Source organism: Megalobrama amblycephala, linkage group LG16, assembly GCF_018812025.1.
Source record: "Megalobrama amblycephala isolate DHTTF-2021 linkage group LG16, ASM1881202v1, whole genome shotgun sequence".
In the NCBI taxonomy this organism is placed as follows: domain Eukaryota; kingdom Metazoa; phylum Chordata; class Actinopteri; order Cypriniformes; family Xenocyprididae; genus Megalobrama; species Megalobrama amblycephala.
Window position 1 is genome coordinate 1,786,852 of NC_063059.1, and position 21,330 is coordinate 1,808,181.

General features: G+C 39.1%; 2 protein-coding genes across 3 annotated transcripts in view; one reads left to right on the forward strand and one right to left on the reverse strand.

The window, feature by feature from the left end:
- srprb (SRP receptor subunit beta) overlaps positions 1-21,330 on the forward strand; it is a 69,289-nt gene that overhangs the window by 36,632 nt on the left and 11,327 nt on the right. The window lies entirely within an intron of this gene.
- The window catches only part of LOC125248997 (interferon-induced very large GTPase 1-like), a 30,633-nt gene continuing 10,442 nt past the window's right edge, over positions 1,140-21,330 (reverse strand). For both annotated transcript variants that reach the window (XM_048161168.1, XM_048161169.1), the window contains exons 3-4: positions 7,656-7,741; positions 1,140-7,359 (exon numbers count right to left, since the gene is read on the reverse strand). In XM_048161168.1, coding sequence (XP_048017125.1) covers positions 2,626-7,359; positions 7,656-7,741 — 4,820 coding nt within the window. In that variant the 3' untranslated portion in view covers positions 1,140-2,625. The remainder of the gene's footprint in view (positions 7,360-7,655; positions 7,742-21,330) is intronic.

Sequence of the window (21,330 nt, forward strand, 5' to 3'; positions counted from 1 at the left end):
AGATCACTTCATCTGGAAAGCATCTGCTGTTTACAAACATCTAACAGACGTCTTTAAGATGTTAGTTTTACATACATTCTAAATCATAAACATCTTAAAGACATCTTCTAAACGTCTATTTGACATCTGACAGGAAACGTCCTATAGACGTATTCCAGATGAGCAAACACTCTTCCAGACGTAAACACACACATCAAATAGACGTCTCAGAGATGTACGTGTGCTATCAGGGGAGTTCGACCAATCAGCGCTGGGTTAATTTCCCCAAATAGCAAACGGGGATGATTGACAAATGCGTACGGCCTATCAATAAAAAGACACTGCAAATCTCGACAGCAACACAAAATCCCGCTCAATCCCTCCTTCCACTCCCGCCGTCTCAGTGACTGAATTCTCAAGCGAGGACAGCACACTCACGCACTGTTAACTCCTTAAGGTAAACGGGTATAAAATGCACAAGTAATGTTGAACAACAAATCTAAATAAAATTGAAATAGCTGATTATGAAAATGTTTTGATTTGTGACTGACTGACAAGCGCGAGTCTGGAGAAACAGGCGTTTATTTATTTATTCTCATTGTTCAGAAACGTATAGCCTACATGTGTTGCGTTATTGTGTTAATACTAACTAAAGTAACTAATTATGTTACATAGCCTACGAAAACTAGCACATTAGTTACTTATGCATTTAACATGACCTTTGTCTCAATGCTGCACGAGCCCTCTCTCATAAACACAAACGCGCGCGCGCACACAGAGGTAAAATGAAAATTGCCGTGTTTGGTTTAAAATTTGTTCTTGCTTGTGTTATTTTTTTTTTGTCAGAAAAGATTTTTGATTATCCACCCGTGTTTTTAAGATTCGGTAAATGACGGACGCTTTAGTTAACATATAACCCCTCGTTATATGACTAACTTCTTGATATTCTTGAATACTCGATTCGTTTGCTCTTATTGGTCCTTTCTATTCATTGTCAACTGTTTTCAATAAATATGTTTGTATTGGCTAACCTTTATTCAGTGAATGTTTGTCTTGTTTATAATTCAAAGACAGCACGCTACAAATAGAAACCCTTAGTATCATATTTGGATATTGGAATAATAAATTAAGTATTTTAAATTTCTTAATTGTAGACTAGTTTTCATTACAATTTTTAATTGTATTTAATTTTTAATTGTCAAATTAAAAAAAAATTTAACAGTCAAAATTAGATTAACGAAGATGGGTGTGTGTGCTTTGTGTATTGTATTCTCAAAAATGTAAAAAAATAAGGACCATTTGTTTGACATCAGTTTTTTTCACAGGATTAATTGAAATTGATTAATCTCTAATTGAACTCCACACTGCTATTATTTTGAACGCCCATTTCAATTAATGATTCAATTACACATAATCAGCAGCATGCATGTCATGACTGTTGTGTCTGTTGGTTTTCTATTACTCTACTACATCTATTAGTAAAATATTTGCCATGTAGAAATATAATTTCTATCAAAAACAATGATTGATCTGGTTAGTGATGTTGGACTGCTATTATTTTGAACACAACTGTAAGTGCATGCTGATGATATATTTGTTATCGATGCAGATAATGGTTTAGGTATTCGATAACAGATGCTTAAATGTTTAATAACTGATTCATTTATTTGATCTGTGTATAATCTTTATACTAACTATTAATTCTTTTTTTTTTTTCATCCATTTTTTATTTTTATTTTTTCCTCTTGATGTCCAACTTAGTGATTCGGGCAGTTAGAGATTAATTCAGTCAGACTTTAGTTAAATATGATTATTATTTTTATTTCCCAGGCATGATATTTTTATTTCTTATGTATATGTTACAATTATTTTGATTATTTTAACTCCTTATCTATGTAAAGCACTTATTTTTTTTACCATTGTGTAAAAAATGTGCTATGTAATTTAACTTGCCTTGCTTAATATTTTTGCTCAATCAATAAAATGCTTTGCTGTTTTTTCCACTTAAAATTACTGTGAAGTGGCTAAGCACAGTTTTACTCAAAGCTTTTACTCATTTCTGACTGAAACAGGAAGTCAGAACAGGGCATATCAAAGCCAGTAGCATTTTTTTTACATCACAAAAAAATGCATTTGACAGCTTGTGATAGCCTCATTTTATGAAATTCTTACTACAGAAATAAACAGTGATGATTTTTAGTAAAGGTGAAGCTTTTGTAGTTTGAAAAATGGGTCAAATATGTTTTGTGGTCCACACTGACTCACAGATGTGATCCACTCTGTGCTGTAGTGTCTCAGGACCGGAGCACACTGTGTATGCTGTGTTTGTTCACGTGACACTGACGCAAACCAAGATTTCAATCGCCCCAATGGAAAGCATATTTACTCTGTTTGAACTGTTCACTATCACTTCTAGAGTGCTCTATGTTCAATCCACCAGGTAATGATCAATGATGCAACAAAATTCAAACAAGTGTAAAGCAGCTCTAAAAATAAGACAATAAAATGTGTGAACAAGTGTCCGATTTCAGACGCTGCTTTAGAGACTATTTATGTAGAGGGCAACTGTTTATATTTTAGATTGTTCTGCCAATAAGTGGTTTAAAACAAGGGTTATGCCTTATTTGTTCTTATGTCAGATAATTATTAAAAGTGTTCCAAACTCTGAATAGCATCTTCTTTTCTGTGCTTTCTCCATTCCTCTGGAATCTCACCATGACCCTGGAATGTTTGATTATAATGTGTTTCCAGATCTTTCTGGAATCTGCACACAAACCACTTCCAGTAGGGCAGCTCAGAGAGGTCAGGGGTGATGCTCCAGTCAGCATAAACTCCTCCTGCTCTTCTATAATCATTGAATGGGAACCACTCATCTGACACAAGAAAACTTTTACCAGTTGTCACTAAAGTTGTACAAAAATCTGCACTGAGATTCTCTGTTTGATAGTAATACCCTCCATAGAGTCCATCCACTCTGTGGAAAGGAACACTGTGATCTTCATCATGGTTTTCTATGGTGTTAGTGCAGATGGCTCCACAGAATGGACACTGATTCCAACAGCACTGACAGAAGTGATCAATCAGAAGTTCATCTGGCCTGAACTTATTGTGCAGCTTTACTGGAAATGTCTTTGTGTTGAATCTACATCTGATGGCAGACATTATAGCAGGAAGCTCTTGTCTTATCACATCTTCTAGGAGTTTGAAATCATCAACATCATCATGTTTGACTCCATTGAGGTCTTTTTCAGAGAAGATCAGCTCATCTGAGAGCTGCTGTGTGAAACTCTTCAACCACAAACCAACATCTCCTTGCTTCACTTGAACATTATCAGTGGATTCATGTGCTGCTTTCATGATCTTCTGCTGCAGGAGTTCAATGTTCTCCTTCATCTTGGGTAAAACACTGACACTGAACTTCTCAGTGATGTACCGACTGACTTCATCTCTGATGAATCTCTTGAAGTGATCTCTGGGAGTTTTAATGTAGTTCATGTATTTGTCAAAATCCTCCTCTTCTGCCAGTGTCTTCAGGATGTGTTTCTCCAGATTTGATCTGTTTCCATTCAGTGATGGACAGTTTGATCTAATTTCATCTGCTAAACCTCTGGCAATCTCCATGTAGACACTCTGCTCAACAGGCTCTTTCAGTTTCTGACAGATGATCTCCCCATAAATAGCAGTTGATGTTGCTCCATGACAGTACTTCTGGAAAATACTATAGTACTCTTCTCTCTTCTTCTTAACATATATTTCAGGATCATTGGCGTCTCTGAACAGTCTGTGTTGGTCAGTAATAATCTTGTTTGCTCTCTTACAGACAGAACGAACCAAATCCATGAAGAATTCATTCTTGAATACATACATATTCACTCGTCCTTCCTGATGTTGTGTTACCCTTGTCTTGATGTAACCTGTGAGTTGTTGAATGAAGCTTTTGTTGTAGCCCATCTTTGAAATGTTAAATGACTGAATCATTCTGTCTGTCTGCTGAACAACATCTGTGACTAATGATCTGATTTGGGCTTCATCCTCTTTATATAGAGGACCATAACCAAGCATCCCTTTAACTTGATTTACAACACTATTTGTTTTAACCTGTACATAATCTGAATAACTTTGCACAGTGAAAATATCTTTGCTCTTCCAGTGGTCTACAGGAACACTTCCATAGACGTCATTGAGGATCCCTCTCACATCTCTCATTACATCAATGTCTTTGATTGGAGGAGTGTCTGTGATGATCTTCGTCACAGTCTGTTCCCAGAACTTATCAAACTCTTTCTTCAGTGTTTCTTCATCATTTCTGTTGTCTTTGAGTTTTAAGGCAAGTTCTTTGCTCTTTTCATAGAGAGTGTTTTCATGTTGTGTCCTCTGAGCATCAATCTTTTTCTTCAGGTCTTGCTGCTGAAGAAACTCATTTAATTTCCTCTTTGTTTCTCTCACAATGTTCTCCTGAAGCTCTTTGATTTTAATTTCAAAAGATGTTTTCCATTGAATCAGTGTATCTTTATCACTGTCTTTCTCAAAGAATTCAGACATTGATTTTTTCACTTCTTCACTTGTCGTCTTCAGTTCTCTTTGAAGATCAGTTTCCTCAACCTCATGAATTGTTTCATTCTCTATTTTGTTGTGTAGTTTGTTCTCAGTTTCCATCATGGCACTGCGAAGACTCCAGGACCACTTGCTGTATTGGGTCTCCAGTTTCCTGTAAGCTGAAATCTCCAGAGAATTTCTGAAGCTGAAGACGAATCGTTCATTCAGTAAAGCCTCCCAGAGATCTTTAACACGATCTTTTATATGTTTCAGAGTCATTCCATCTGATTTTGAGGCATGAGACATAATAGATTTCTTTAGTTCTTGAATATTGTCACAGTAGTTTGGGTTTGGTGGAGCCATTGGTGGGCTGCCCTCCCAGAGCTGAGCGAAATACTTCACATCATTCTGAACATCAAATCTAATGACATCACTGAAACATTCTGCATCATAGACTTCCTCTTTAGCAGCGAGTTTTGTCATCTCATCCAGTTTCTCCTGCAGTCGTCTCCTGCCCTCCATGTTTCTCTCTCCAGCTGTGATGTCTGAAACGTTCTGATGCACAAACACACAGCTGGGATTCAGTCTGACCTTCTTCATCCTCAGGAAGGCCTGAACAACAATCTGAAGAATGTCCTGCATCTCAGAAGGGTTTTCTCCAAAGATGTTGATCAAGGTTAGATTTCCAAGTCCTTCAACAAATGTGGCCAGTTCATTGTCATGATGTCTTGTTGATCTTCCAGCCAGTTCTAGAGCACGAAGACCCTCAGTATCAACAACCAGAATATAGTCAAAGATCATCTGTGTTTTCATCTCGTTTGATACTTTGACCAGCTGCATGAAAGCTCCTCTGGTGCACCTGCCAGCACTGACGGCAAACTGCAGTCCAAACATGGCATTCAGCATGGTGGATTTCCCAGAGCTCTGAACCCCTAAAACTGACAGCACAAAGACTCTCTGGTCTCCCAGTTTCTGGATGAGTTCATCTAGAACAGCAGAGATCCAGATCACTGGAACATGAGCAGCATCTCCATCCATCAGCTCCAGTGGAAATCCAGAGATCATCATCTCTGCTGCAAGACTCGGGAGAGAAGAGAATTCAAACTGCAGGTCTTTCTTGTTCTTCTTCACAGATGAACATGATTCATAGATCTGACCAACCTCCCTCATGATGTGCTCCAGACCAAAGGTTGCAGCTTCAAGTTCCTTAGATATTCTCTCAAGTTCTGCTTGTTCAGCTTTGAGTCTTTCAGGTTTTTCGGCCAGGTTCTTTTTCAGTTTTACTACTGTTGACCACTTTTCATCATACTTATGATGTAGAGCAGAAAGGTCAGTTGAGGTGTATTCATCCAACAAGACTTGGAGCCATTTGAGGAAAAACATCTTTTCATGTTCAGTCTGTGAGAACAGTTGATAATTAAAGAGCTTCATGAACTCACTGATGTCAGATTCATGCTGCTGTTCGCGGATTTTCTTCATCTCTGTTTGTATTCTACTTATTTCCCTTACTATCTCATCTACTTGAGGTCGATGTAGTTCTTTGTTCTTCTGACTCCACTGATGCCACAGTTTTCCCTGATGAGGCAGAAACTCTTTAATTTCTTTCAGATTTTTCTTCTTCAGTAAACTCTTAATCTGTTCTGCTGCTTCTCTTCCTCTCTTGCAGTCTTCATTATCCTCATCTACTCTGATGTCTGAGAGTTTGGACACATCTTCAAGTCTGAAAGAGGAAGATGATTTTGAGAGACAATCGTTTATAGTTCTTCTGAGTTCTTCAGATACATCTGACTGATTTCTGTCTTTCAAACCTATTTTGAATTTGTCTTTCTTCATCTCAGTTACAGTATATTCATCCTCTGTAAAAAGACAAATAAGTGGCTTTCTGTTTTTGAACAGGTTTTGTATTATTCTTGCATGTCTGTCATTCCTGTCCATTCGTGGCAGAAGAACAACATTGACTGAGCTCATTTCAGTGAGGATCTGCAGCTGTTTCTCATGGTCTCCTGCATCACCGTGTAGATTACAGAAAGCAACACAGTCAGTGAATTTATCCGTTGTTTTCCCAGAGGGGCAGAACCAGGCGATCTCCACCACTCCATCCATTAGGATTCTGGTTCTGCTGCTGCCTGGGCAGTTCCTGTGGAAGAACGTGTCGTGTTTCTTATTGATCAGGCTGTTCATCAGCTGAGACTTGGATGAGGACACAGAGCCAAACCTGAAGAAAAACACCATTGGAGTTTGTGCCTTGTAGACTGACTGGGTTTGACTGATGATCTCATTGTCATTGTTTCTCATCTTCCAGCTCTTGTTGATTTGTCTGAATGTCCAGAGAGGAAACTCAATCTGTTGTTTGTCTGGATCAGGAACAAGCAGAGGCAGAGCGTACTGACACTGGGACAGTTTAGTGACCATCAGCTGCTTCAGGAAACCATCAGCACAATGAAACACAGCCATCTGGACATCCATCGGGTGAATATGGTCCGATTGGCTTGTTCCTTTGTTTGACACAGAGGAAACATAATCAAAAAAATCATCCTCATCTTCAGACGAGACAGTATCTCTTTGTTGTATCAGATTCTGTTCATTGGTATCTTTAACATTAATGTATCTTGCTCTGTAGTCCATCATCAGTAGTTTTTGTAGGAAAGTGTGAACCAGCTCCTCCTCAGCACAAGATTCATGGGACTGTAATGAATGTGGAGTTATCTGAAGAACATCTGCAGCTCTCAGTTTATTGTGGCGCCTGCCATCAAGATGAAGTCTCTGAAATAGATTCTTTATTTTTTCTGGTTCATTCTCTTCCTGCTGTAGGTGTTGATCTGCTGCTACTGTTCCACCATCCCTCTGTTAATTAAACAAAAGAGTACAACATTTATTTTATCCAGTGTTTTCATTGCTGATTTAAACAGAACTGTCATATAATTTGATTTTTTTTTTTTTTTACATTTTATTCATAATAAATATAGATGAGGAAAGTCATTGGCAAACGTATAGTTGCAAATAATCAAAGCCTTGTTTTCCATGCATTCTGTCAAAACACTGTTTAACTGCAGATCATAAAGATATTATTGGATTTCTTAAATGTGATTTTATACTAAATGTAAGAATTCAGTGCTCTCCAGTTTTCTCTGAACACTCACCTGAACTGAATCATCTGTTTCTTTGCAGACCTTCTTCATCTCGTCCTTCTCTCTTTCATATCCTTCTCTTTGCTCTGTGTTTACACCTGTTAATGACATTAATCATGATTGATCTGATCACAAGTTTTCAGCCAAGACAGACAGCTGTTTTAACATGTGTTTCTGATTTTGACTAGAGATTTACCATTTTAATTGTAATTAACTCTAATTAAACCCACATGTTCTTGTGGCCAGTTATTCCAGTGTGAAATAATGTGACCACACAAGATTTTCTGATCCAGAGATACAGTATGATCTCACAAATTTCTTCTCAATCAAAGTCTATGAAAATCAGAAAGTCGGATTGGTTAGAAAAGATATAGCATACCGAGTCAGTACATCCTGAGGGTTTATGCTAATTAGGGGTCATACAATTAAAAGCTTGAGGACAAGAAACTGTTTAAAATTCGGCCTCAGAAGAATCAAATATTAATAAGCTTAACTCAGGGGCACAACTGCACATTTGAGGTTACACAAGATCAGTGTTGGTGCCCCCCTCAGGGGGTGTTACTGTCACACTTGGTTGCAATAAAGATGAGAAAAAAAGATATATTCACAGCAGTATAGAATTTATTAACAGAACTGAAAACACTAAGAAAACTATAGAACGTAAACAACCACAATACATGACATAGAATGGACAACTGAAAAAAGAAAACCAAGGACTTAAATACACAGGGGTAAACAAGGAACAGGTGTAACGACTGAGACAAATCAAACACAATTATTTCTTATAGTTAACCAATAATTGTTTAAAACTCACTCTGGGGTCTGTCCCCCATCCTTCGAGAAGTTCTCAGTTACAAGTTTTATTGCGCCAAAGAATGTGAGTTGCCACATGGAAGATCAGAGACAAAGAGGCACACAGAAAACCTGCATCTTTCCTGCATCTTTCCCACAGAAAACAGACTTCCCTGCATTAATTTATAGACAGACTGTTCTATAAATGAACATACAAATCCCCAGGAAATGGTATCCATTGTTACTGTTTGTTGTATTGTACTCAGTATTGTATTCACATGTTTGATGATACATTTAAGGTAACTTCAATTATGCCATGTTTAGTGTCTATGGATTCGTGTCGAGAAGATTTAAATGCTTGTGTATGCGATATGTTGATACCTGTGCAACACATCAGTATTACAAAATTTTTTAATAGTTCTTCTTCAACAACTCAGCCAGTTTATTTTGCTTGGTCATAAAAGCCCAGACAGGAGGAATGTTGTCGCCCGGAAATACAACATTTTCATTGGTCAGGTCAACCCTAAGAGGTGTGACTTTGACCAGAGGTTAAAAGCCAGGGCACAATGCCCCTCCCTCTCTCTCTCTTGCTTCTTGGACGACTGAAGAGACCCCCTTTGCTGCAGGCCTCTTCTGCAACCCAACCAGAAGATACTGACTACAACTTCAGACCGAATCATCAAGGATTTCTCCTCAGCCTGCAAATCCAATGCTACTCGACCTTAAAGGCATTTTGCAAGTATTGTACTTTTGAACACTAATTTGTGAACCAACTTTGTTAGTAAAGGTGCTTTATTACTGAGAAAACTGATGGTCTGTTCCAGATTGTTTTTGACTTTTTCCCCATAGCTCCATCTCCTGTCCCACTTCCAATCCAACTCTATCTTTGCTCATTTTTACCTATGTACGTGTGTGATTTGCGTGTATGTTATGTGTTTGTTAGTTTAGTTACATGGTTGTGATTTAGTTAAATAAAACTTGTGTGCACACTCTTGCAAGTTGATTCTGACCTGCTTATAAACCCAATGTCCCTGATAATTTGATCACAGCTACGTGCTGAGAATGCGTTATTTCTCTGTCTTGAAAAATTGATAGACAATCAATACTGAGTGTTTGCTGGCCAAACAGGTTGATTGATTGTCATATTAATTTTTATCACATTAAGTTAATTTTATTAACTGATCCAAATATTTAAAATGAATTATAACTAGTTATGATTAATTATCATATTTGTTTGAGCTAATTTGCTGCACAGGTGAACGTAATTAGTGAATAACTGGCACACACATAGATTTAGGTGGAGCCAGGGTGCCAGAGGACTGAAGCGGAACTGATGGGAACTGTGGTGCAATCAGAGCGACATTTGACCAAGGTGGAGCTGGAGGGAAGAGGGAGCGCAGTGGAGCCCGGTGGAGCCGTAAGGACGATGGTCCAAGGTGGAGACAAGTGAGGGAAGAGCCAAGGTGGAGCCAACAAGTCAATAAGCTGAGATGGAGTAATGGGCACAATGGCTGGAGGCGGAGCAAGAGGATCCTCTTGCAAAGGCGAAGCTGGTTACCAGAAGATTCAAAGTGGATTCAGGTCGCTTAACAGAGCCATTAAATGAGCCAATGGACTGAAGGGAGTCAGCAGAGGCAGGACCGAAGAACTGGCAGGCTTGGGTAGAGGAGGCGGGAGAGGGAGGCTGTGTGGGAGTACTGAAAATGACATAGATTTGGTGCTGGGTAATGACACAGACTTGGTTCTGGGCAATGAAATAGGCTTGGTGCTGATCTTTTGTCACATGTTGGTTGCAAACGATACAAAATAAAGAGCTAGATCTAATTACATACAATGAACTTTTAATGATGAACAAACTCAAAATCACTTCTCAGAGTACAAAGACACGTAGAACTGAACAACCAAACACACAATGAACAGAAGAAACACACTTTACATTTTTTTCCGGATACCAGCGGAAATAACTTAAAACACTCCATTTTTGGTCATGCAGATAAGAGTAATATCATTCGAAACTGTAAAGGCTACTTTTATTTGTGTGCACTCACAATAACAACAAAACTGTGTGCTTTTGTAAAATAAAGGGAAAAAAACAACAGGGTGAGCTTTCTACTGTCTCAGTCTCCGTGAACTTCTTTCTGAAACTCAGCAAATACTTGCCACACAAGCCATTTTTCTATCCACCTATTTTTATGCACATTTTAGGACATCAAAAAAAATTGATAGAAATGCAAAGATGTCAGACAACAGACGGGAACAAGAGGTTAAGTATTCAACACGTGGTTTATTCAGAGACAGAGGCATGAACACAGGAACAACACTGGTGAGTAGTTTGCAAATATGAGCACGTAGAGTATAGTCACTTAGCTGAGCAATAACAGAGTCCTTTCTCTTTTGCAGGAGTTTCAACGTGGGAAGACAAGACTTGACAAAGGAGTGGGAACATGGAGACATCGGATGAGAGGTAAGGAGCTCAGGTATGTATAAACAAGACCAGACACAGAGGTGAGGGAAGTGAGTGTTCTTATAGTGCTGGTGTGATGAGGTGCAAGTGCCGCTGATCAGTACTCTGGTGATTGTGAACGAGTGGGCCGAGTGTGGAGATCCGGTGACGATGTGTGTTGAGTGATGGTGGTGGGAACTGACTCCGTGACAAAAGATGCACATAAATTCTAAAAATGTGCATAAAAAACTTATGCACTAAATTTTTTATCCAATAATAAAACACGCACATAAATTACGTAAATTATTATTATTTTTATTTAATGAGTTAGTTTGCCCATTTTAGGGTATCAGGTTAGCTAATTTGGCTTGCTGTCCTCTGAGGAGGGGCTTGATGAAGAAGCTTCAACTCGAGCTCTGATATACCCCCCCACAGTGAATAAATATAGGATATGATTACATAGGGCAAGGTACCTGAGATGAAGGCGGAGTTTGGGGAGGTGGAGGGATGCTGGAACAGCTGAGACTGAAGAGAGGTAAGCAGCTGCTTATATACTCTGGCTGTTGATTGGAAGATTAGATGGGCTCGCTCCTCCCTAAATTACGTTTAGGAACTTCACTTAACGAGTTAATTTGCCCAATTGGGTTTGTGATGCAGATCCGATTGAACAAATGTTGTTTTAAAAGCGTGCAACAACCATCGACGGGTCATTTTAATTTGGTGTTCGGATAGGCCCCTCTGGGCTGCTGTGGTGACTGCACCTATGCAGAAAGATGAGAAGAAAAATGGATGGTTAAAGGTTGTCTGGTGTTTGGCTGAGGGGGATTGGTTTTTGTAAACCTTTGACGGGGAGGAATATTTGGGGATTTGAAAAGTCGGGGCACTGTTGGCCACGGATGAGCTTGTAAAGCAATGTATGCCACTGAGGTAGACTTTGTTCCTGGCTGAATTGAATTGGTATAATGGAGGTAAGAGATGAAGGAGGATATTGAGAGGAGGGAAAACGCTGGGAAAAGCCATGTTGTGAACTCCGAGCTGTCCGGTAGGTTTGGAGTGTTCTGGGAGAAACAGCTTGCAGTATGGTATTTGTGGATGTGGTATGAAGATGTCTTGAGGGAATGGACCAGACAAATGTGAGTTCTGAATCAGGAGGAACTGGAGTTGGATTGGAGTGTGCTTCCAGAGCAAATGTTCTAAATTTGAATAACAAGATAAAGCATCTGTGATTTTATTTTGGTGACCTGGGATATATTCATCTATGATGACGAACTGGTGACAGGCGGAAATTCTAAGGGGCATTTAACATTTCGGAACCCCATAGATAGGCTGCTACTACTATAGGATACAGGTTGAACAGGGTGGTTTATGAGAATGATTGCTTGGTCTATGTTATGGTGGTGGAGAATTCATCTAATTTGGCTACTCCATTTGGGCTTATGCAGAATGATTAGAAAGGTGGAGAATCAAAAGGGGCCAATCATAAATCCGGAATCTAATTCTTTTTGATGAGGGCTTCCACTATATCGGGTCCAGCTGTTGCGGATTATAAGTAATTGCAGATCAAGCTGGAGTCAGGTATACTTTCTGGACTGCGGCTGAAATTTTCTGTCAGGCCTGAAAGAAAGAACTGGTTGGAAATGTTTGTCTGGTTGGTGTCCATTTCACTAGCTAACAGGGAAATAATGATTGGAGAAGAGAGAGACTGCACACTTAGCTGCAAAGCTTGAGGTAGATATAAAAATGACTGCTCCGAAGGAGGAAGATCAATGTCTGCACCTGATGGAATTAGGGAACGGTTATGGGTTGAGAATGGAAGTTGTTCCATGGTGACTGCGTTGGGAGGAGCTGGAAGAGGGACTGCTGTGGTGAGAGAATGAGCTGGCAAGCGGATCGGACCTGAAGTGTTAAGTGTTGGAAAAGATGGATGCTGGGCAGAGGGCTCCATTACTGACTGGTGACCAAGATGGCTGAAGCAAGAGAAAGGGGTGGGTTGGTGGGCAAAAGTAGTGTTGAGATCATTTGCGGAGGCAACCTCATGCTAGGATCTGTGTCGAGAAGAATGTTAGAAGAAATTGGGGAACAGAAGGGAGGAGAGGAATGAGGTAAATTAGAGTGGGAGGTAGGGTGAGGGACCACTAGCGGAGGCAGCCTCACGCTAGGATCCGCTTTCTGAGCAGGTTAGTTTGGGGGTGAGAGAAAAGTAACCATCTGTGAGGGCATCCTGGTGCATGGATTATCATGAAAAACATTGAAAAGAACTGAAAAACCAGAAGGAATTAGTAATGTTACATATGAAACTGAAGCTTCAAATCACGTATAAAGTACACAGCGCAATTCTCATGAAGCTTCGTGCCGGAGTGCATATGTTTTCAGAGGAGTGGTGATAAATGAAAAACGTCTCAACTTTCTTTCCAGTCACATGAATGTTGTGTGTTTCGGAATGTTTGAACCCAGACCACTACTCTACAGGTGTATGGAATTTAAAGTCCATTTACTAACATTTTATATATATAAAAACCTATAGCCTATATTACGTGATTGTATATTCTGCCATAAAAAAAACAGTATAAAACCATCAAATAATTAGAGCACAATTTACTTGCATCAAACAACTCTGTTATTATAATTGTTATATTTAATTTATTGCGACACATTAGTATGGAAATGGGAGCTTTAGCGGAAGTTCTACCCGGAAGACTCTAATGCACGTCATTGCTCATTATCTAACCAATCATTACACGTCACCTGAGTATATAAGTCCTGTTCACACCCACTATTGTGTTCGCAGATACCATCACCGGCGTTCAGTTCGCAGTTGATGACGCTGACATTCCTCACGATGCATGTACAGGCCTATAATTGTGATTATCTAAATATTCACACAGACAATGTTAGCGGTAGTCCAATGTACTACAATGTGAAAATGTTCATTTTAGATGGGATATAATGCTACAGCGTCATTTAAGTTCAGGTTAGCCTATCATTTTGAATGTTCATTGAAGCGGTCGCGCAATGAGAGTGATCGTATTCACCATTTCAAATTTCAGAAGTGTGCAGGTCCACTCGCGGATTTCTATTTTCGAATTTCGTTTCAGCAATATCATCAAAGGGCCTCAAACAATCTTCACTATTCTCTCGCCATCACTACAACAGCCACCTCATCTCAGTGATAAGTATTTTCATCGTTTTATGCATTTTGATGTCGTTGGGTGTATAATCACACTCTTTTGCTCTATTACATCAGCAGAGCTGTACAGTGCAGTCGCACGCATTTGTTTGAGACGAAACTGCTAGTGCTCGTTCGCATTGTTACATTCATAATATGGTGTTAATGATTCGCATGAAAGCATAGTTGGACTCGCTGTCTAACCGCAGAAAAAACGACATGCTTTGTAACTCAGGTATGGTGCATCTAGTGTCGAGTGACTTCCTTCCTTAGATGCAGAAATATTATTAATTATGTTCTGTGTGGTAATAAGGCTATGTCGTTTGCATACTGCTTTAGAAATATGTTTTATTCTCGTTAAAATACCTGTACGCAGGGCCGTGCACAGACCTTTTGAGGGGCATGTGCCGAAACTAAAAAAGGGCACCCCCCCCAACCCCAATAAACAACACAAAATAATAGTATCAAAAGCTTTATATTTATTCACTATTAATGACAGTTATATAGATTATATATATACATATATATATATATATATATAGCAAATACTTAACATCGTAAACATTAACCATACTGTGTGACCATATATAATATGATTAAATGTTAATGAATTAAGTGTATCAGCAGATAGCCATCATAAATCAAATAAGAAATTTCTTAGAAATATATTTTACCTAGCTGACGAGGATCACTCACTTTGTGTCAAAGTCAAATGCAGTTATATGTGTGGAAATGTGCAATGTGCAAAAACATCATCACATTAGGCTACGTCATCATCAATAGGTTATGAGCGCTCAGTTTTTCCGGTTGTAAAATACGTTGGCCAAAATCTCAATTTATAAAAGATGTAATACTACTGTATGCACAGGCTATTTAAGGCTATTTGTATGCTATTGGCTATGACTAACTTAGATGGCAAATGCTAGCCCCTCTCTCTCTCTCTCAGCCGCCGGTCTCAGGCCTCAAATGCATAAAATATGAAACTTTATAGACATACTAGTGTTTCTTTCGTAAAGACAACGACTTGTAGCCTAATTATTCAAACAACAAGATATTTATTTACCGTTGCAAGATGTTCAGCTGCTCTGCTGTGGAACTTCAGTTCGCGGCACTCAGGGGGCGGAGTTAAGAGGTTTGACTGACATTTTGAGCGGAACCAAAACGATTTTGTCACAAGCTCTTTTTAATACCTTTTATTAGGCTAAATATATTTGTAAATCAGTCAGACATGCTTAAAGGGTGACCAATAGCATTGATTTATTGAAGAAAATGAATAAATAAAATAAAACACCTCCAAAAAAAGGGCACTTCGGAGTGTAAGGACAAAAAGGGCATGTGATCTGCACAGGTTGAGCCCTACCTGTGCACGTGCCTGCCTGTACGTGTTCACATTTCTTCAGTTTTAATCTCTGTCTACATCCTATATGCTCAGTTTTGTGCACGTGCACCAGATTTTCTTTTTTGCAGGAAAGGGACAGTCGATTTCATTCCCAAGATATTGCGTTATCTTTCTGTGACTATATATTGTGATATTGACAAATTCAACAGATTATTTGAATAATCCTTTTCGGAAAGTAATAATTCTAGAACGATTGGGGTGATTTAAATGCAATAAATAGTGTTTTACATATTTCAGGTAAGTATTCAGATCCAGGAAATAAATAAATAAAATATAAATTAACACTGCATAGTCTTCACTGTATTAAATTAATTTAATTTACCTGTGCTAAAGGCAAAATCTCGGCGTGGAATCACGGGCGCGATTGCCAATGAGAGACCGATTTCAGTGCCAAACGCGAGTCCCAGCCTGGACTTCCAGGAATAGGAATGAGTCAATTCATTCTACCGAAATACTTGCAAGTGCTTAAATACTACTCATACAGGTCAGTTTATTTTATGAATTAAAATTGAGGTAACGCATCGCTGTTTCTCTTGATCTGACGTTACACTAACATTTAACTGCATTTGAGCGTTAAAAAGCTGTAGACTGCTATTATATTAGTCTGTTGACTGTAAGCTAGATCAACAGTGTGATATTGTAACATTCCATCGTGTTGAGCTACATAACATTAATTCGTCTTGTGCACTTTTGCTCACCTGTCTATTAATGTGCTAGAGCGGCATCTATCAAGTCGAAGTTTGGTTGCAAAGCTGTCGAATTTCGTAAATGCCATGCTGATGTTGATCCTCGCTCTAATTTTCCTTTTATTCCAAGTTTGCTTGCCATGTTCCATAGTGTTGGATGAAATGGCGTGCCACTAGACATCACACAGCTATATCGGCTACATCAATATCTGTTTCTACAGTTACTATCAAAGACTATAGAATATCACAAGACGCGTCAATCGTATTGTTTTGAATGGGAGAAAGTGCAACGCGCAATATGGCGGAATATGTCCCGCCTTCTATATAAGAGCCAGTCGCCGAACGGTAAAGTCATCGCGATGAAGAAACAGTCAGACGCGTGATTCCGAAATGAGGCACGAGACGCGCATTTAGGTCTGCGCATGCGCATTTGGAGAATTTAGTGTTTCCCCAAAGAGATAGGAGTTGCACTTGCATGCCCGAGAGGCATTTCAAAAATGGCCGCCGAGTGAAATGACTTGTCTTAAAGGGACTTGTTACTATGCAGTACAAGAAGAATCCAGGGATAATGCAGAATTGCAGTTATTACGTCATTGAAGGGCAACAGTGGACGGGCATTATTTTAAATTTGTGACTTTCTCTGAATTTACAAATCTTGGTAACATTTAGGATAATGTATGTACGCAATTTACATAAAGTGTACAATGAAAATATTACACGGAGCAAGTGGTTTAATTTTACATATCGTCTCTAAAGCTGCAAAGTTATTTCTTCTTACTTTGTTGGTCGTGCATGACACAGACAGCGGCAAGCCTGCTGTAACTTTAAGATCGAATGCGTGGATCTCCTATAACGATACACATCAGTTTTCTTCTTCATGTTACCTAAACATATGCACTGTGTGTACAAGGACATTTTGACATAAATCTGCATGTACGTGTCCATCCAAGCAGAAATAGATGCGAAGTGAAAGCAATTCGTCATTCACGTGTGCGCACAGAAAATAGTGTGTAAACTGACAGGACCTAAACATGTGCAACTTCGGTTTAAACTCTGCTATTCTTGCGCCATGACTATTATGGATGCACACATTGCGATAAATATTCTAAAGTGATATATTATGCTGCCTACTACACATTGAACATCAGAGTTACTGTGCTCAGTAGGCTACTCTGCACCTGCCTGGTCATAAACATTTCACTTGTGCTCATTGTGCCCCTTCTTCTGTGCAGGGCACTTCTGAGTAACTCTTATCTCTTTACTAAGGTATTGGAGAACAATGCTCGTGGTGTTATACTTTTGCAAAGGTTTGCAAGCTTCAGCCAGGTTCAGCCAGCTAAGGTTAGCTAGTAGAGCATTATCAAGTAAAGCACTTCCCTTTTGCAAGGGCATTGTACGACAAGGTTTCTCAATCTTTATCTGCGCCATGCATTATGTATTCTTGTACTTATGTCATGCTGATCTGGTTAATTTCTTTGGGGGGTCTCTTAGCAGGTTCTGATAGTTAGACAAAGTTCTGTCTGCTTAGTTCTATCTAGCCGTGAGTGGGAGTCACGCTCAAGCATATTGAATGAGTCTTTCCTTTAGAAAATATATATACCTTTTCATTATTTACTTAAAATAACTCAAATGCTCATCATTCACTCATAGTAATAATCAAGTTACGTTGATTATTGCTTGCTAGCTACTAATGGTGGTGTCATCGTTTTCTACTTTATCATCAGCTTTGGTCTTCACAAATACGTACCTTTATATCATTGGCTTAACGTGACCTTTCATCGGTATTCATAATGGGCCTTTCGTGGCCTTCACATATAACAGCTAATCATGGTTTTCGCGTAACATGGCATATTGTTGCTTTGCTTGGAATGGCCCCCATGACTTTTGCATTACATGGAATATATCACACTATCACGCCAAATTGCCTATCGTTGCCTTTGTTTTAGATAGCTTATCATGACTCTTAGTATTATAGGCATATCGTAGCTATTGGGCATACTGTTGACATCTCATCAAATTGCCTATCATTGCTTTGCATTAAATGGCCTCTCGCTGCATTCACATTAGATGGCCATCATAACTTTACAAGCTTTACATGGCATAGTGTTGCCATAACATTAATGGTTTATAGTTGCCATCACATAAAAGGGGCTATCATGACTCTCAGCTTTACAGGGCATATCGTTGCCATCGGGCACATCGTTGCCATAACATTAAATGGTCTATAGTCTCATCACATTAAATGCCTATCCTTGCCTTGCTTTAAATAGCTTATCCTGACTTTAATACTACATGGCTATTGTTGCCATAGGGCAAATCGTAGTCATTGGGCATACTGTTGCCATCACATCAAATGGCTTATTACCTCACATTAAATGGTTTTCAATTTGCATCAAATGGGATATTGTGGTTCTACACAATGGCCTGTCTTAGCTCTTCATATAATTAAACCTGTCATGGCCACCAGGTAAGTCTGTTTTATGTAACTCCAAGGTCTTCACAAATTGGCCTATATTGACTTTTCAAGGTACGTGGTCTTTCCGTGTTAATCAGATTAACATAGCCTCTCACACCATATCCTTATCAGTCAATGCTTATTAATTATGTATGCCATTTATTTGTCATAATTTAATACTAGTACATTACTAATGCAAACTACTGGTGGTGGTGTTTTCATATGATTCAATATCACTCGTTATGATTTCCCTATACTCACTCGGGGTCAAGCGAACGCTATCTCTATGGACCATGGTCCTCATATGCAGTCTTCTAGTATCACAGACTTCTCTTCATCTTCTGACCATTAGCATCAAATCACGATTCACATCACTGGTATTCTTTTGTGTTTAATCTAGGATTACCAAGGCTATGTTTATAACAAGCATTAGGTAAGGTTACAGCATATCATAAAATCCTGTATTTAAATATTCTGTGGTAAGTATACTATTAAGACAAACTCCTAGTAATGGCAGCAATTTCTATTCCTACTATTTACATCGATATGGCTTGCTTTATTCAGCTTATCAGGGCATCTCATTCATCCACTCTGTCTTACCCTCACTATGGCCTATTATGGCCCATCAAACATGACCTACATGGCATGTTTATACGCTGTCAGCCTATTTGGCTTTCGTGCTCGACCTAACGTGGCAATGTTACGGCCTATGCGGCATTCTTTACATCCTTAAAGCTATGGCAAAAAGAAAAGCTATTGCATAATGATTCTTCCTGTTAATGATTTAACATTTATCAATGTCTGTGTATTCATTATTTCTTTCTCTTTGGTAATATTTATGAATGCATTCAAAGAATCCTTAAACTGGTGCGTATTTTCTTTACATTCTCAGTTCTCTTGGGGTAGGCTCCGCCCCTGCCTTCATCTTAAGGCAGGATCTGCAAATGTCTGCTACCCTCCGTATTGTACTATGGATGGTGCCTACGCCAAAGAACTTGATCATTTATCCTTCATATTTACATACAAACTGTTGAATAAATCATATTCAAACGTTTCTTTGCTTCCACATTTTTTTTAAATTGTTTTCGACACTCCTGATGCTTCGAATCTTTTCCCGAAGCAATAAGAGAAAAGCTTCAAGAGGCTTCATTTCACCATCCATAGAGGGAAGTACAGTACGGGAGGCAGGAGTAAGTTTGGATAGTTGGTTCTTGCCTGGGGAGTGGAACTGCATATGGGAAGAGCTGGAAAAGCAGCGGGACTGTTTTTGTGGCCGCTGTTGTTGGCCGGGTGGAAAAACGGCGGACGAGGAAGTGCGTGCGGCGGCAGCGGCCTGTGTATTAGCGTGCTGTAAATGTTTGTTCAGGGCACCGGGTCGGAAGAGAAACTTTTGCGTCTTGCTTTTATGAGATGTTGAAGTGTTTGTTGGCATGCTGGAACTGGAAATAAAGATTGAAGAGTTGAGCTTTTGATGATCTGCGGAAGAAATTAATTCCAGAGCTGGAGAGGACTTGACGTAGGCTGTTGGTGGACCATTTGAAAAAGATGGAATCGGTGTATTAGTGGCGGTAGAATGAAGAGATGAAGTCTGTGAAGAAGATGGATGAGGCGCAGTTAAACGAGCGATCTTGAGGGTGGAGGAGAGAGTGGTCATTCGGAGCGTGGTCTGTATGAGCACTCAGAAGGAGCATCCATGTTTGGATCTATGAGATCTGATCTTATGTGTGACCGTTGGTGTCTCGGGGAAAGTTCGTCATCTGAAGGGAGATGGTGGTGTCGGACATTGTTCAGTATGGCACTACTGGATGCTGGAACAGCTGAGACTGAAGAGAGGCAAGCAGCTGCTTATTTACTCTGCCTGTTGATTGAAAGATTAGATGGGCTCGCTCCTCCCTAAATTACGTTCAGGAACTTCACAAAGTGATAAACAGTAATAATTTAGTTACTAAAATATAAAATGATGTTTGTCATGGCACACATTTGTTTGTTATATCTTAGCACCATCTTATGGCTGTTTGGTGTAAAAAGAACATTGATAAAGGGGTTGGATCAAATCATCTGACTCTTAGGTTCATTGTTAATCAAGAAATAACCGCAGTGTTCCAGATTCTCTTTATGCGGTTGTACAAGAAATCTCTTCTCTCTGTTTCCTTTACATTCTATGCTGAAGAGAGCATTTGCTTAATTGCTTAAAAAAAAAAGAAAAGAGGAAAGCCTGAACTTTACTCCTGTGTCTGAACTTTTCTGAATCCTCTTAGCTGTCCGCATAGATTTGTTTGCGTATGCAACATGCATCTGGGACAGAATAAAGTTTTTGTACTGTATGTTAAATAATACATACAAAGCATATGTGCCTCTGACTGAAAAAAAAAAAAAGTTTTTGTTATTAGTATGAGTGATTGCTAATGCAATAATATAGTTGCTCCTGATTTACTAATAGCTTGCGCCAGCGCAAACCCTCTTTTGGCGTTAAAAAACTACTGTCGGGATTTACTAAAGACACGCAGTGCAAAATCAGCGCTGAAAAGGCGTGGACTGAGTTGTTGTTTTGTGGCTGAACTTATTGCATATGCATTTGTAGGAGTTTCCCTTTCAGACATAAAATTTATGGGAGGAGAGTATTTAAATGAATCACGCAACATGATTTACTATTATTTGCACTCATCAATTTACTGGTATTTGCACCATTATTTAAGGCCCAAAAATAGCATGTCTTAACCCACTTTGCGACATGGCTGCAATTGTT